The sequence below is a fragment of the Siphateles boraxobius genome, unplaced genomic scaffold (assembly GCF_051911475.1).
Source record: "Siphateles boraxobius isolate OS27281-9 unplaced genomic scaffold, OSU_SipBor_1 16, whole genome shotgun sequence".
Taxonomy (NCBI): domain Eukaryota; kingdom Metazoa; phylum Chordata; class Actinopteri; order Cypriniformes; family Leuciscidae; genus Siphateles; species Siphateles boraxobius.
Genome location: NW_027508766.1, coordinates 2,998,607 through 3,013,907, shown reverse-complemented (window position 1 = coordinate 3,013,907; position 15,301 = coordinate 2,998,607). Strand labels below are relative to the sequence as shown.

The window sequence follows — 15,301 nt, the reverse complement described above, 5'->3', positions numbered from 1 at the left end:
GGCTTCCTCTAGATGGCGCTGTGGATTTAAAAAAAATACAAGTCATATTGACAACAGAAGAACTGAGATGAAATTGAGATATGCATACGATAAGTGATTTCTCATTTGTGACCTAGAAGTAAATATAATATTATCAATAATGATTATACATTTTATTAATAAAGCACTTTTCTCAATCTAGAATTATATAAAGTAGCTTATTTAATAAAGTACTCTACATAAAAAGTAAAATCTCAAAAATATATAATCAAAACATGTAAACAATTTTGACATCCAGAATAATATGCAAGAATAAACAAAATTGTTTTCGTTCTTATAGGTATAAGTATAAAAATATGAATTTTTAACAGGCTACCTTCTTGACATTCATATCTGGACGTTATGAGCATAACATAACACAGCCTATATATAAGGTATCTATAGGGACATTTCTCTCTATTTTCTGAATACATGGCTAATGTAGTAGTCCAAATGCTTGGAAGTTATGCTTTTTTTAATTCTAGTTACTAGTGACTTTGGTAATAGATTTGACCACAATGTTTAATGTTTATTCCTGAGAGAATCACTAAACTGATGATTACTCATTATTCTTCATCTTTAGTTTACCTTTCTAACTGTGTAATAATTATTGCTCATTTGCTTTTTGCTGAGGGCTGAGCAGATGTAGATTGTAGACACATCTTCACCATTTTAGACAACACAATTTTTATACTTATAAGATGTGCTGTTTCTGTATAATATACATTGTCAGTGTCCTAACTTGCAAAGTCTTTCAAGAAAAGTGGAAACAATATGCCTTAAATAATAGACAGAGCATATGGTTTTCCTTACACAAGCACACATGTGTGTGTGTGTTTGGAAATCATGCTGGTTTGGTACTGAGAAGTTGCTATGTCCAAGTAGGCTACTATCTGTGAGATATAGCTTTGAGTCTCTCTCTCTCTCTCTCTCTCTCTCTCTCTCTCTCTCTCTCTCTCTCTCTCTCTCTCTCTCTCTCTCTCTCTCTCTCTCTCTCTCTCTCTCTCTCTCTCTCCATTTCTCAGATCTGGAACTAGCAGCTTAGGAGATACACACTCACTTCTCTCTCAGAGCACTACGCATCATGCTTCCTCCTCTCCTCCTCTCCTCTCTCTCCTTTTCCCTTGCTTTTCTTTCAGGTAAGACCCAGTTTTTTTAAACCTCATCTCTTTATCTCTAAATGTATCTCACACCCTTCTGAACACAGGTAACCGCACGGCTGTCTGCGGTCTTGAGATACTCTCAAGCATTCCTTTTCCCTGCTTGCTACTTTTCCTTTTTCATTCCGTCTTTGTGGTGTTTGTGGTGGATGCAAACTGCTCAAAGAATGTGTAAGTGAATACCTGCAGATGAATGACATAATGATGAACCATCTGTTGAATAAGGCGCTCTGTTAGTTAATGGATTGCACTTTTGAAAGAAGCTTTATCAGTATAAGTATGTTGTGATTGGTTTTATAAATGTGATTCAATTTATATAAATGTGATAATGAACATATTCCAATGTAAATGAGCTTCAGGCAGTGGGATGTATGAGAATCATGTCAGTATTATGCTTATAATTGAGGCAGGCTAAGTTCTTGTAAAATGTTGATAGAATGCTGGTTCTCATTTAATCTACTGTAGCACTTCTGTGAACGGCTAGTCAGCAGAAATGACTTTCACATATCCAGTTTAGTTTAATGTTAGTTTTAGTGTTTGTAAAGGAGTGTTTTATTATAAGATACAGTATGTGCGTTTTGTCAGTGTGAGTTTTCCATACTTTCATAGATACATATGCTGTAATTGTTTGGTCATGGTGCCATTATGTGATATTCAACCTGTTTTAGATCAGTTGGTGTCCTAATAGTGTCTCCAAAGTGTGTGTGTGTGTGTGTGTGTGTGTGTGCGTGCGTGCGTGCGTGTGAGAGAGAGTGTTGAATTATTAAGGACAAGTCAGAAGATTGATGAACGCAGAGACAAACATGCAAGAACACACACAGCACACACTCTACAAAATTCCCCAAGGTGTTAGAAACCAATACCATATTTATTCACCTGTCAATTCTCACGTTTTTATACTCCGTGATATGACCTGTGTGGCATCTCTCGTGATCCATAATCTACAGTACAATATTTTGGATCATAGACAGACACAAGTATGAATACAAAATTCACTATTCCCCCAACCACCGTGCGCATGGTGGTTAAGATCCTCTGTTGGCTTGCAGTGTTTTGTTCATGCTTTGTAAAATTATTCTCATTTCTGCTAGAAAGTTGGTATGTCGTCCTGTACAGTACTGTATTAGCTGATATTATGTATTTTATTTATTGGAATTGATCAATATTAGATATTTAATTGTTTGTGCTCATTTCCCTTATTTTGATTTATTTTATCTTTTAAAAACACTGATAATTTAATAACACTGTTAAGAATTCGTTCTAACTTCAAGGTTAATAAATTAATTATGCAGCAATTTACGTCAAATGCTGCCATTAATTAAATGACATTCATTTATGAGTTTGTGCATTCAAAATAAACCAACTTAACTTTAGAGTGTGCTTTTCCGGTGTAAGAAATTACCTCATCAAACAAGATTTGCTGTTTTCTAAGGAAAGACTTAGCACTGATTATCATCTGTGTAATGATAAGGAAGATAAAAATGATCAAGATAACCATGCATAGACATATACTCTCGGGCTGAACTGATATTAAAATTCTGCCCAATACCAACACACTGACTTTCATGTTATGACTCATATTCAATAAATTAACTGTATTAAAATTCTAAACTTTTTTGTCTAAATAAAGGATAAATAAAACACTGGAAGCTAAAATCATTCATTTTAAGTGCTACTAAAGAGAATTTAGGCATCACAAAGTTATAATGTACAGTATGAAAATGGAAATTCATTGTAAGATCTGCTAAAGATGACATTTAATACAGAGGAATAAGTCGTATAGTGTAGAGGAGTGTGAATGTGAACAGAATGTGGTCGTATTAAAATAATCTCATGCATACAATTAAATGGAAAAAGAAACTGATGAATAGTTTTCAGAATGAACTCGTAGCCTCAACCTAGATATATGCCGACTTAAGCAGCGAAAAGAAAGAAAGAAATATTGATATATTAAAGCCAAACTGTTGAAATAGATGAGTGGAAATAAGTGAAGTGTGGCCCTGAATAGCGGCAAAAGGAAGTGCCACAGCTCACTTGAGGTTTACATGAATGACTAAGATTCTCAGTAAATCATGACAGTGTCATAAAAAGATGAAATAATTTACGATTCCCAATAGTTAAAAACAGCTGTTGTTGTTGTTGTTTAGAAAACAAAATGCTTGTGTAATTTTTATTTTTTTAAAGGTAGCTCTTTATTTTAGTCCTGTTTCACATGTACATGTAATTATTGTTGTAAGGACATTAACTGGGTAACAACTAGGTATTAACCCTGAACGTACACCTAAACCTAACCTTAACCAATTTTACCTTACATTACACAGTGTCTTCAGTAAGTACACCTTGGAAGTACATTTTAAATAAAGTGTTGTATGGCTGTATAGGCACTCTTGAAAAGAAAGTGCAAAACTTTTAATTTTAGGAGTACAATAGCTTTTCACTGTGGAATATTCTCAAAGGGGCATCTTTCAACTTAGTAGTACCTTTAAGGGTACATATAGTCTAAGGTAATAATATGCACCTTTTAGCGATAAATAAGGTATAATGTTGTCTCTTTCAGGATATTGCCACATTTTTCCACATTATTTCTGAGAGTGGGTCTAAACAGTTTCACTGAATTCAAGTTATGTCCCTTAAATAATAAATATCATAGAGATGTTTAGCCGCTGGACGGCGCGTGTCTACAGTATGTGACAAACATATACCTTTCAGTTTCAGAGCCACACAACAAGTCAGATTACTCTCTTTCAGTCTCGCACATATTCTTTATTTTTAAGTCTTGGTGTAAAATTGACAATGTAGATCAACTGTGCATGTGTGTGTGTGTTTGCATTTGTGTCTGCCTGTGTTTAAGAGATTTCAAGAGAGAAAGAGATTCTTGAACAGCCTAGTGTGAAGGTTGAGGTTTTGGAGCTAAGTGGGTTTTGTGCGGTTCAGGGGAGACGGACTTATCATCTACGTGAATGACTTACCGTACGATAATAATGCCAGAGCAGTGTATCAGGAAGGCATACGAGAGGATTATTCAAGTGTTTGTGTGTGTGTGTGTGTGTGTGTGTGTGTGTGCGTGCGTGCGTGCGTGTGTGCGTGTGTGTGTGTGTGTGTGTGTGTGTGTGTGTGTGTGTGTGTGTGTGTGTGCGTGTGTGTGTGTGTGTGTGTGTGTGTGTGTGTGTGTAAATAATGGAGAGGGAGAGAATGAGGATTTCAGCTGACCCTTGGATTTGATGGGGATGTGTACAGGTGTCTGTGCTACATGGCAGCGGCTCCCCAGGGCTTCAGGTTAAACCAACCTATGCTTTATATTCTTCCTGCAGGCAGAAAGAGAGAGAGAGTCCATTGACTAGAACATGGTGTATGAAAAGCAGAATAAGGAATACTGGGTGGAAAATGACAAGGTTTCTGTGAAAGAGGCTAATGAAAGCAAATGAAGATAGCATTGTTTTGTATCAAGGGGATAGCCTACAATCTCGAACGTTGTCCTGTTCTGGGCCATGAGGAGAGGGACACACTACGATTCTTCATAGTATAGAAAACTCATTGTGGGGTAAAAAAGGATCTTATTCATAAATATTTTGTCACTGACTATTTGAATTTTAATGTTGACTCAATGTTGGAAATGACAGTAACGTACTGTAGAAGTGAATTAGTGAATGAAGAGAGATGAATAGCACACCCTATACACCATCTAAATCCTTTTTTCCCTCAATATTAAAAAATATATATTTATACAATTAATATTAATTAAATAACTGTCGTTTTTACCATATGATGAAAATGCTGTATCAAATGCTGATCAGTCTGTTCTCAACTAGGTGGCCTCAGCAAACCTCCATGACTTGAATGAATGAATGATTCATAGCTTTTTAACTTTTCATTGTTATTGGTTAAATGCCCATTAAATGTATTTAAAAAAAAAAACAGTCATTAAAAAGAATTCCCTCACAATCTGATGTGATACAGACAAGATCATGTTCTTCAGTCAGTCACATGCAGGCAGAAAAGCGTATGTTGTACTCCAGCTGTCTGTTGCACATGTTTCAATGGAAATATTCCAAATAAACCTGAAGCGCCCAATGCTGTTAAATCTCCCAGTTGCTTCGATAAGAACTTCTCAGCCCAAATACAAAAAAACCTGTCTGAGTACCCTGCAGAGTACTGGGCTTTGTATCTGCAGAATCAAATTATTATTATTTTTTTTTACTTTGAAAGCTTTGCAGAAAAACTAAATTTGTTTTCCTCGCATGATTCTAGTTCAAAAGATTTCACTTGAATTTTCAATATACTGTAATCCTAGCTGGTAGACTTGCTGTTGTTACTTTAATATCGAAAGCAGCAGACACCACTTTGAAGCCTGTTCATTGGCAGGGATTGTGTTTCTGAGGTTTAAATGTAAAGAGTTTAATATCACATATTGAAAATGGATTATAATAAATGATAAAATTGCATGCTTCTTCAAACCTTACATTCCTAGGTGTTGCATAATAGCTGCAGTGTGCTGTTATGCCATCAGTTCGAGACACACACTATGATGCTGTCATGGGGCTGAGAGGTCACGCGAGTGGTGGCAGGGTTAACTCAAACCTACCAAAGTCTTCCATCAGTCACGTGACCTACCTGCATCATGAACTCTGACATCCAGAAGAGTACCAAAAGGGACGACAACATTAGCACACATTTCAGTTTGGCATTGACATCATTACAGCACATTAAAGCATGAGAGATGTTTTGGCTGGGATGACTGTTTTGTGAGTCGGCATGAAACTGAAGTAGCGATAGTCTTTTCTTACCTATTGTGTGATGCATATCCGATCGGGTGGGCTTCTCGAACAGGAAAAAATATAGCACGGGCATTGATTTTGTCGATCAGGAATTAACTGTCACTGGATCGTTGTTGTTTGCTATAACTGCTATCTCATGTGTGAGTTGTCCCTGGTTGTGCCGCCCTCACGCCGAACAACACGCCATCACAGAAGAAAAGATTTGCAAGAGGGTTGGGAAGTTATTTTAATTAAAAGTCACATGAATGCACTCTTTTCGCAGACTGTGATGACGTGTTTCCGCAGTTATCAACATTGCAAATCGAGTAAAGTTTATAATATTTTCATCTGAAAAGAAATGAATACACATAATTTATCACGTTATACTTATTACCCGGTTATATTACCTTGGCAGCACTGGGTGTTCCTATTACAACGGCTGGGGGAGTGACGGCAAATTTGACATCTTTCGTTCTTCTGATTGCTGTAATCAATCTCTCTATTTTTTTTCCCTCTTTTGGAAAGTTGTGAAAGTGCTTGGGTTATATGCTGCTTTGTATTACTTTTCTGACAGGAATTCAAATGTAGCCTACTTCATTTAACAGTCAAAACATGTCTGAGCAGACTTTGGCTAATTGTTTCATTGCATTCATGTGTTTGTGTGTATGTAGATTCTTCAGGTTCTGATATGTGTCCATTGGGTCAGTTTCCTTGTGGGAATCTGTCGGTGTGTTTGCCTCAACCGCAGCACTGCAACGGGCAGCAGGACTGTCCTAATGGAGCAGATGAAGAGAACTGCGGTAAGACTGCGGGCGAATAGATGTATAGCCTACAAATGCAGTCATAAACACACGCACTAATGCAAATGTGCATACATTGGCACAATATATTGTCATAAACACTATGCATTTACAAATATGAATACTGCAAATATAGAAATGTCATTTTGAAAATATATGTGTGTGTTGTAGTGGATAACAGTGGTTGGCCCCATCTGTTTGATGCATTCATGAAAACAAGGGTCCAGGAGTCGAAAGAGTGCAGTGAGTACTTTCTCTTGTTCTCTTTTTCTCTGTCTGTGTTGCTTTGAATGTGCTTGTGAATTGTTTACAGGATAAACATACATAAAGACAAACATCAAATTCTGATTAAATCTTGCACAGTGTTTCTCTTTTGATCTTGAGGTGTGAGTGTGACTTTCTGTTCACAGTTATCACTTGTTTTCTAAGCCTCATTTATATGCCAGTGCTGGGCTTTCAATATATTTTGTATAATACTCAAGAATGTGAGAGTTAGATGGAACAGATCCGCTGAATGATATTATTGAGTTTTATCTATAAGTGTTAAAGATTAATGCTATTGGTAAGTGTTATCAGTAGGTATTATCAGGGGATGATATCATGTGGTTTTATCTCTTGATGTTATTTGGTATGAAAATTGAGTTTATTTCTTTTTTTTATTTTATAACATGTTCATCACTTTATTTATTTTTGCTTTTATTGAACAGGACAGTGAAAAACAAGGGGAAAAAAAGGATATACGCTACGCTTCCTCTTATATTAAAGCATATTTTAAAGAACTGTTTAACAGAAAAAAGAAGTATGGCTTGATTCCCCTGAGGACTATTGTGAAATTTTAGCAAACTTTATTCTAAATGTATGCCTTATTCCTTTTCCCTTTTGCTTTAATTTAAAATTTGTAATCCGTCACAAATACACTGCTACTTAATCTAATGAAGAGCGAGATGCAGGAAGAACGGGATACTAGAGACTTTAATGAACACAGAGAGTCAACGACGCGTCACATTAAACATTGACGACAAAAAACATAGAACTGGGGAAACTAAGGCCTTATATACACAGTGAATGATAATTATTAAAACAAGAAACAGGCGAGAAACTAATTAGAAACCATTGTAACACACAAGGATGAGAACTCAGGAATTCAGAATAGGTAAAACAAAACCAAAACAGAACATGACCATTACAATATCTTTCTAAAACAACGTTATATGACATTTCTCATATGATAGAATAGAACAGGCTAAGAGTCTTGAAGCTTCAAGACCTCACGGAGTTGTTTGTCCCTCTTTTATCTTTGAGTGCCTAAAAGAAGGACATGGGCAGGCAATGTGTTTAGTTTGGCGAATATATTGGACATGCTTCATTGTCTCACTTCTGAAGATCAATTTGTTTTCTAAACTGCAAACAACGAACTGTTTTAAACTCTGCAGCAAACCAATCCGTCACACTTCTAATTTGATTTTAAAAAAAAACTTCTAAGCAAATTGGCCTAAATTAAGAACTCGCCAAAACGAGATACATTTGCCTAGATGAAAGTGTGGGAAGGAAATGAAGGAGAGAGAAATTGAAACTTGACAACTCACACAATTTTTTTAATGAGTTTTGCTGACTACAATAAACCGCAGTGGACAATGGTGAAACATTACTTCCATTTCGTACATAGTGACAGTCATGTAGACTGTATTTCTAATAACGATCATCAGTGAGAGTGCCCGGCATATCCATCAGAGGGCATTCCAATCCGGACAATCTCCACACATCCACAGACTCCATTCCCCATAATCCTTTGCCCAGACCATCATTCAATATCACATTTACCTGTGTCTCATTATCTTTTTTAGGCACATTATATAAGCCTGGTTCTTTCTGTCATTCCCTGCGAAGTCTTGTTTATTGTTACACTGCAATTCCAAGCATTCTCTCTGTTGATCCCGTGTTCTTGATCTTTGATCTTTGCCTGTTTCTTGGATTCCCCTTTTTGCCTGTGTCCCCTGCCTTTTTGTTGTGTTTGTTTGAATGGACTGCCTGCCTGTACTTTGGATTATGTTTTTGGATTACCCTTTCAAAATAAACTGCATTTGGATCTTCAACCTTGGAGTCTCGCAGCAGTATGTGACAATTTCAGTGGGTGGTCAGGGTGATGCTTACATTTTTAAAACATTTTTTTGAAAGAACAGAAGTGGCAGTAACAACATTTATAATGTTACACGGTTTCCAAAATTAAAATGGACAAACGTTATTTTAAATTGTATTAATTTTTCACAATATTACTGTTTTTACAAAGAAATTTGTCAAATAAATGTAGGCTTGGTGAGCAGAAGAGACTTTTAGAACAGAAGTGGGAGTAATGACATTTATAATGTTACAAAAAAAGTTCTATTTAAAATACATGCTCTTTTAAACGTTTTTTTATTGATCAAAGAAAAATGTATCACGGTTTCCACAATTAAAACGGACAAAAGTTATTTTAAATTGTATTAAGTTTTCACAATATTACTGTTTTTACTAAATTTTTTAGTGAAATAAATGTAGGCTTGGTGAGCATAAGAGACTTTTTTGAAAAACAATGACAAATCTTACATACCCTAAACTTTGCATAGTATTAAACAATCTTTTTTAGGTATTAGCTGTGCTTGTAAAGAAAGCTGCCTGGAGGTGTCACCGAGATAGCTGCTGAGTGGACTAACTTCCTTTAAAGGAAAATTATTTTAAATAAGTCTCTGATGTCCCCGGAGTTTGTATGTGAAGTTTTAGCTCAAAATACCCACCGATTATTTTTTACAGTTTGTTAAAATTGCTACTTTTTGAGGGAGAAAAGTGTATCCCTTTAAATGCAAATGAGCTGCGCTCATGCTCCAGTGTCAAGACAATCTCACCTCACGGAATGAAAATGTCAGAACAGAAACTGTCAGTAACTGCGTTCGTTCTAACCGGAATCGGACAATAATGCCTACAGAGCCAGAGAGGTCTTTAGCAGGGGGTCTGCTAATTATTGTTTGAAAAAAAAATGCTAAGCAGACATATTAGTTAACTTCAACTCAAGCTAATGTTAAAAAAGCTTAAGGTCTACTAAATGTTTCACTGTCCCTGTAATTGTACAATTAAAAGTAAGTATATGCGTCTGCGCTTTAGTCATGGCTTTCCAATGTATGTAAATATATCTCATCTCGAGTATCTAGTCTTCAAGCCAGAGGCATTACTGCAGAGCAGCTTTTGGAAAAGGACAGGGCCCAAGGGTGGACGAGCTAAGTTCAGGTTGTTTTGTGGGAGCAAAGGACAAGTTTTGCTTAGGGGTAGTTATCTTGGAGTCTGATGATCTGACACGTTCTCTTAACAGACTGCAAACAGACTGGGCTAAATGAAGTCGCAAGGAAGGTCATACATACGATTTTGTGCTATAGTGTTTAGGGCAGCTCCATTAAAGATGAGATTCAGAACATTTCTGGACAACTTAAATTTAAATCTTATTTTCTGTTGACCAAGTGAAGCCATTTAATTTTTAAAGCCATTTAGTTTCTTATCTCACCTACAAGCTATATGAAGTCAGGAGAGCGTTTGCTTTCTTTCTACCTATCAGTTTACACCAATAACATTCGGCTGCCAAGAGGGCTGGTGAGGTGTGATAGACTGACCTTAGTGGCATTATTTCCCAGCATTACAACAAGGGAGGAAAAATCCTAAAAGAAACCTTTTAGAGATCGATGGGAGAATAGGGTGTTGGTGGTGACATATACTTCCAAGGGAAATATACTTATTATTAGCTTGCTGCCTGCCCTCTGCCATCACCTATCACTGAACTCAGAGCTCAGAGCCCTCCCCCCGGACAGCACGCCAAATATGCATTAAGCTTACTCCCTCTAATTGTATGTAAGTGTGAACTCGTGAATTGCTTGTAGAACTACCTTTAGCTGCAATGACTTGAAGTAATCATTTTCTAAATGCCTTTATCAGTCTCTCGTTGTGGAGGAATTTTGGCCCTCTATTCTTTATAACGTTGCTTCAGTTCATTGAGGTTTGTGGGCATCTGTTTATGCACAGCTCTCTTAAAGGGATAGTTCACACAAAAATGAAAATTCTGTCAGTAATTACTCACACTCATGTTGTTCCAACCCCGTAAGACTTTATTTCATCTTCGGAACACAAATTAAGATTTTTTTGATTAAATCTGAAAGCTGGATAACTCCTCCATAGGCTTCTAAGGGATTGAAATTTGCCGGTCCGAAAAGTTATTAAAGACATCATTAAAATAGTCCAAGTGACCACAGACTTTATTTCAACTATTCATTTCCTTCTCTGTGAGCCTCGAGTCAGTTCACATAGTGTAATAGCGTAGTGCTACGGTGTTGTATATAATGGAAAAACTTTCTTATGGCCATTTTACCCACCATATTACATAAAGCAAAATGGTATCTCAAATCGTTCGGTTATATCTTTCATAACATAGTTGAGAATCATCTTAATACAAAGCTTGGTATAAAAAAATAGTTTTAGGCTATTCATGTCTATTTGTGGCAAACTTTTTCAAAATATCTTCTGTTGTGTTCCACAGAAGAAAGGAAGTGAAATAATTTTCTATTTGATCATCTGAACCTTTAATTCAGCATGTAATGGAAGTCGCAATATTGCAATATAATATAAGACTATTTAGTCTTTTCTTCCCCACTGTGATGTGTATCTTAGTAAAACAACTTCTCGACCAAGAGAAAATCTAGGCAGGGGCTTGATTTTGTTAATGGGGGATTGAATCGTTATATTATTGTGGTTTGCTATTTGCTTCGATCTGATGTGAGTGACAGGTTGTCCCGCCCTTACAGCAGTTACAGGAACACATCATCAGAGAAGAGAAGAGATGTCACTGCAAGAGTGGGGTTAAGTTATTTTGGGTAAAGATTACAAGGGCACATGAATTAAAAAAGAAAGAAAAAAAGATGTGCACGGATAAATCACTGTAAAAAATAAGAATTGCCCATTTTGATTTCATGGGGACTTTAATAAATGTGTTATTGTTGTTGACAATGGAGATTCGTGGACTTCTTTTTATACTTTACAGGGCAGATAGAAAAACAGAGAAAAGCTATTTACAGTACCACAATGTTGCAGACAAAAAAATACACAAGGGACAATAAATATAGACTATACACATTAGACAAAGGAAGCATTGCAACATCCTTGATGACAGTAAATTAGTACAGTAATCATTGCAATTTAGAGGTTGAGGTATACTGTAGATCATTTAGTAGATTATTAATTATTAAATGGCTTGTGCAGCAAATGATGGAATGAATGTGCAATTCATGTAATCTGTACAGGTATAACATGCAGGGTTCATGAATTCTGACTCCCAGTAGAAATAAACTGCTCTCATAGATGTTCCTTAGCCTCGGGTCTGACAGATAAATGGGGTCTTTCCCAATGGTGGAAGGCAGGCCATAGTGATGTACTGGCTAGTTTTTATTATCAATTACAAGGCTTTCCTCTCAGCACCAAAATTATCTTTATAGGCACTCTCTACAAGCCCTGAGCAGCATCAGTGGGACGAAAATGTGAAGTTTGTTGATTAGGATTTGATGTAAGATTGTGTTGAAATCAATTCATCCTCATGTAGGGGTCTTTATTTTCCAGGTGACTGAGTGTGAGATGGACTGTGGTTGCTATTGCATTCTTGGTTGAGTAGTTATTTCTGTAGGTGTTCTGGTGAAGGTCCAGAGTAGCTGAGATGGAGGCTTTGATATATGCCATGACCGGCTGCTCAAAGCACTTCATAGCAATGGAAGTGAGTGTCACAGGGGAATATTCAGTCAAGAAACTTTTACTGGAATGATAGACTTAAAACAGGTTGAGGGAATGGTGGATGAACTATAAATCCTGTACTTGAGTTAAAGTACAGATAGCCTACCTTAAATACTCCAGTAAATGTATTAGTAGTTCTTTGAAATTTCTTCTTAAATACATTCAAAAGTTTACTCAAGTGGCAAAATTAATTTTTTTGTACTAGTCATTTATTCAGCTGGTTAGTTAAAATACTCAATAATCCTGCTCAAAATACCTATTTGAAAAGGGATGCCTAAGCCTGACATTATTATGAATCATTATGAATCAGCATTCTTTAGCTCTGGTTATCATGTTACTTCTGATTCTTCTAAGTTCTGAATAGGGCAAGACCAAACAGTAATTTGTACAGTTGAGATGTTTGAATCAGTTGTAAACGGCTGCATTCTGATCAGTCGAACTCACAGATTAACCACTAAATATGATTTGTGAATCGGTTAAACCTATTCATTAATAAGCATCAGTTCAAAAGAATGCTTATATAAAGAATATAAAGATAATCGGTATGTTTCAGTCAAATGTAGTGGTGGAGTAAAAATAAGATATTATGCTTTGGAATGTAATGTATTAACCTTTTTTGTATTCAGCTCGAAACAAACAATTAAGAATACTGAATGAGAAACCCCACAGGAAAACTGTGCATGCTCTTCCTGACTGTCAAGCGTAGGTTAGGTGAGACAGACCCAGTTGTCTTAGAGCCTGAATATGTCAGAAAATGATTTTCAAACTCACTTGGAGGTTAGCTATAGATGTCTCAAATGTGTTGAGTGGGTTGAAAGTGGTGAAACTACTTTCTCTGTCAAACTTTGTGAGATATCATGGACAAACAATATGTGAAAAGACTGTAGCAATGTTTTTTGCAATGAATGCTTTAGAATTCTAAGGGCCAGATTTACTAACAGGTTGTGCCAGCACAAACCCTGTTTTGCCGTTAAAAAACTACTGTCAGGATTTACTAAAGACACGCAGTGAAAGATTAGCGCTGAAAAGGCATGGACAGGGTTTTATTTTTGCGGCTGACCTTATTTGAGTTTCCCTTTTAGGCGCAAAATTAATGGGAGGAGATTATTTAAATGAATCATGCAAGGTGATTTACTAAAGTTTGCGCTATAAAACAACAGGGCATTTAAAAACAGCAGGGCATCACAACCATGACCATTTGAAAGCTTTTGTTTACTAGTTAAATAAATTGCTATGTCTCTGTCTGATTTCAACTTCATATCAATAGCCTACACATTGTTTACGCAATTTAACTGGATCAAACATGAAAATTAGCAATTTATTTAAACAAAAGCTTTCAAATGGTCATGGTTGTGATGCCCTGCTGTTTTTAAATGGATTGAATAAGGCATGAAAATAACTGAATTACAGATTTTATACGCTAATGGGAAATACAAAAGGGTTTGAGAGGGTTTGAAACAACAAAAGCGTGTTTTGTCATGTTAATGGCAGGACTTATCTATTTGGGAAGACATAAGGTAATCTGTCTCTTTGTCTCTTTCATGATTTCTGTCTTTATCAAATTATTTCTGTGGTATAAAGTCAAAACCCATCAGTACAGTCCCTGCAGATGAAACATTATAGTCTCATGAAACCAAGTACACAGAAAACACACAGAGAGAGAGAGAGAGAGAGAGAGAGAGAGAGAGAGAGAGAGAGAGAGAGAGAGAGAGAGACAATGGATCCTAATTATACACTTAGTACCTTGACAAGTACACATTACCATTCTTATCTAAAATGAAATGAAATTGCCTGGCCAACCATTTTCATTATTAACATGGAAATTCTAGATTTGCAAATTGTACCATACAGCATTTATTTTCTATGAGCAGTATTCCTGTGGGTTTTAATGGCCTGTTTCTGTGTCTGTGTTTTCAGTGTTAGATGTCTATCCAGATGTGTGTCATTGTGAGGGTTGGAAGGTGAACTGTAATGGCAAAAACCTTCTCCATGTACCTGCTGTGTCATCTAATGTAACTGCACTGTAAGTATAACACCAGCAGAGAGCAAGAGATCTTCACCTCCGTTATACATTACAGCCGGCATGACACGGAAGTTGCGATAGTATTTTCTTTCCTGTTGTAAAAACAAAATGACAGGACTAGGATTTTTCCATCAGGAATTGATTGGATGGTTGTGGTGTGCTATCGCTTTGATCTCATGTGAGTGTCAGTTTTTCTGCCCTTGTACCAGTAAACACACCATCAGAGAAGACATGTTGTTACTTTGGTTAAAGATTATGAGGGCACGGATTTGTAAAAAATCTGCACATATAATTTTAATAAATACTGCAATATTTCTTTTAAAAAAACAAGAATTGTCCATTTTGATTTCATGGTGACTTTAAGGCAGGACTTGTCATGTTTGATGGTTTTAGAGGGGATTTGGGTGCTGGTCAGTCTGGAAGGCAAGCTGACTTACCAAAACCCACTAGAACCAGCAACCCACCTTAGGCTGTTAATGAGACACAAATCATTATATTTGTTTTCCAAATGTAATTGTTATTTTCCTTCCTTGCTGCCCTCAGAGAGCTGAACAGTAATAGAATTGAATCTCTCTCTCGTGATCTGTTCATCCGCTATAGACACCTGGAGAGACTGTGAGTGAAACTTCATCCTTTCATCTCATCTCATCTTCTCCTCTCCTTATCCCTCTCTCTGTAATCTTTTCTAAACTTTTTAAATGTCTGAGTCTCCTTGCCTTGAGCTCAAGTCATGATTTATGAATGATGATTAAC

The 15,301-nt window shown here is 36.4% G+C and overlaps 1 protein-coding gene across 2 annotated transcripts in view; it reads left to right on the top strand.

Moving 5' to 3' along the window:
* Window positions 1-1,074: 1,074 nt before the first annotated feature.
* Window positions 1,075-15,301, top strand: part of rxfp2l (relaxin family peptide receptor 2, like) — a 49,483-nt gene continuing 35,256 nt past the window's right edge. For both annotated transcript variants that reach the window (XM_077231105.1, XM_077231106.1), the window contains exons 1-5: window positions 1,075-1,157; window positions 6,604-6,732; window positions 6,904-6,975; window positions 14,443-14,548; window positions 15,092-15,163. In XM_077231105.1, the coding sequence (XP_077087220.1) occupies window positions 1,103-1,157; window positions 6,604-6,732; window positions 6,904-6,975; window positions 14,443-14,548; window positions 15,092-15,163 (434 nt within the window). In that variant the 5' untranslated portion in view covers window positions 1,075-1,102. The remainder of the gene's footprint in view (window positions 1,158-6,603; window positions 6,733-6,903; window positions 6,976-14,442; window positions 14,549-15,091; window positions 15,164-15,301) is intronic.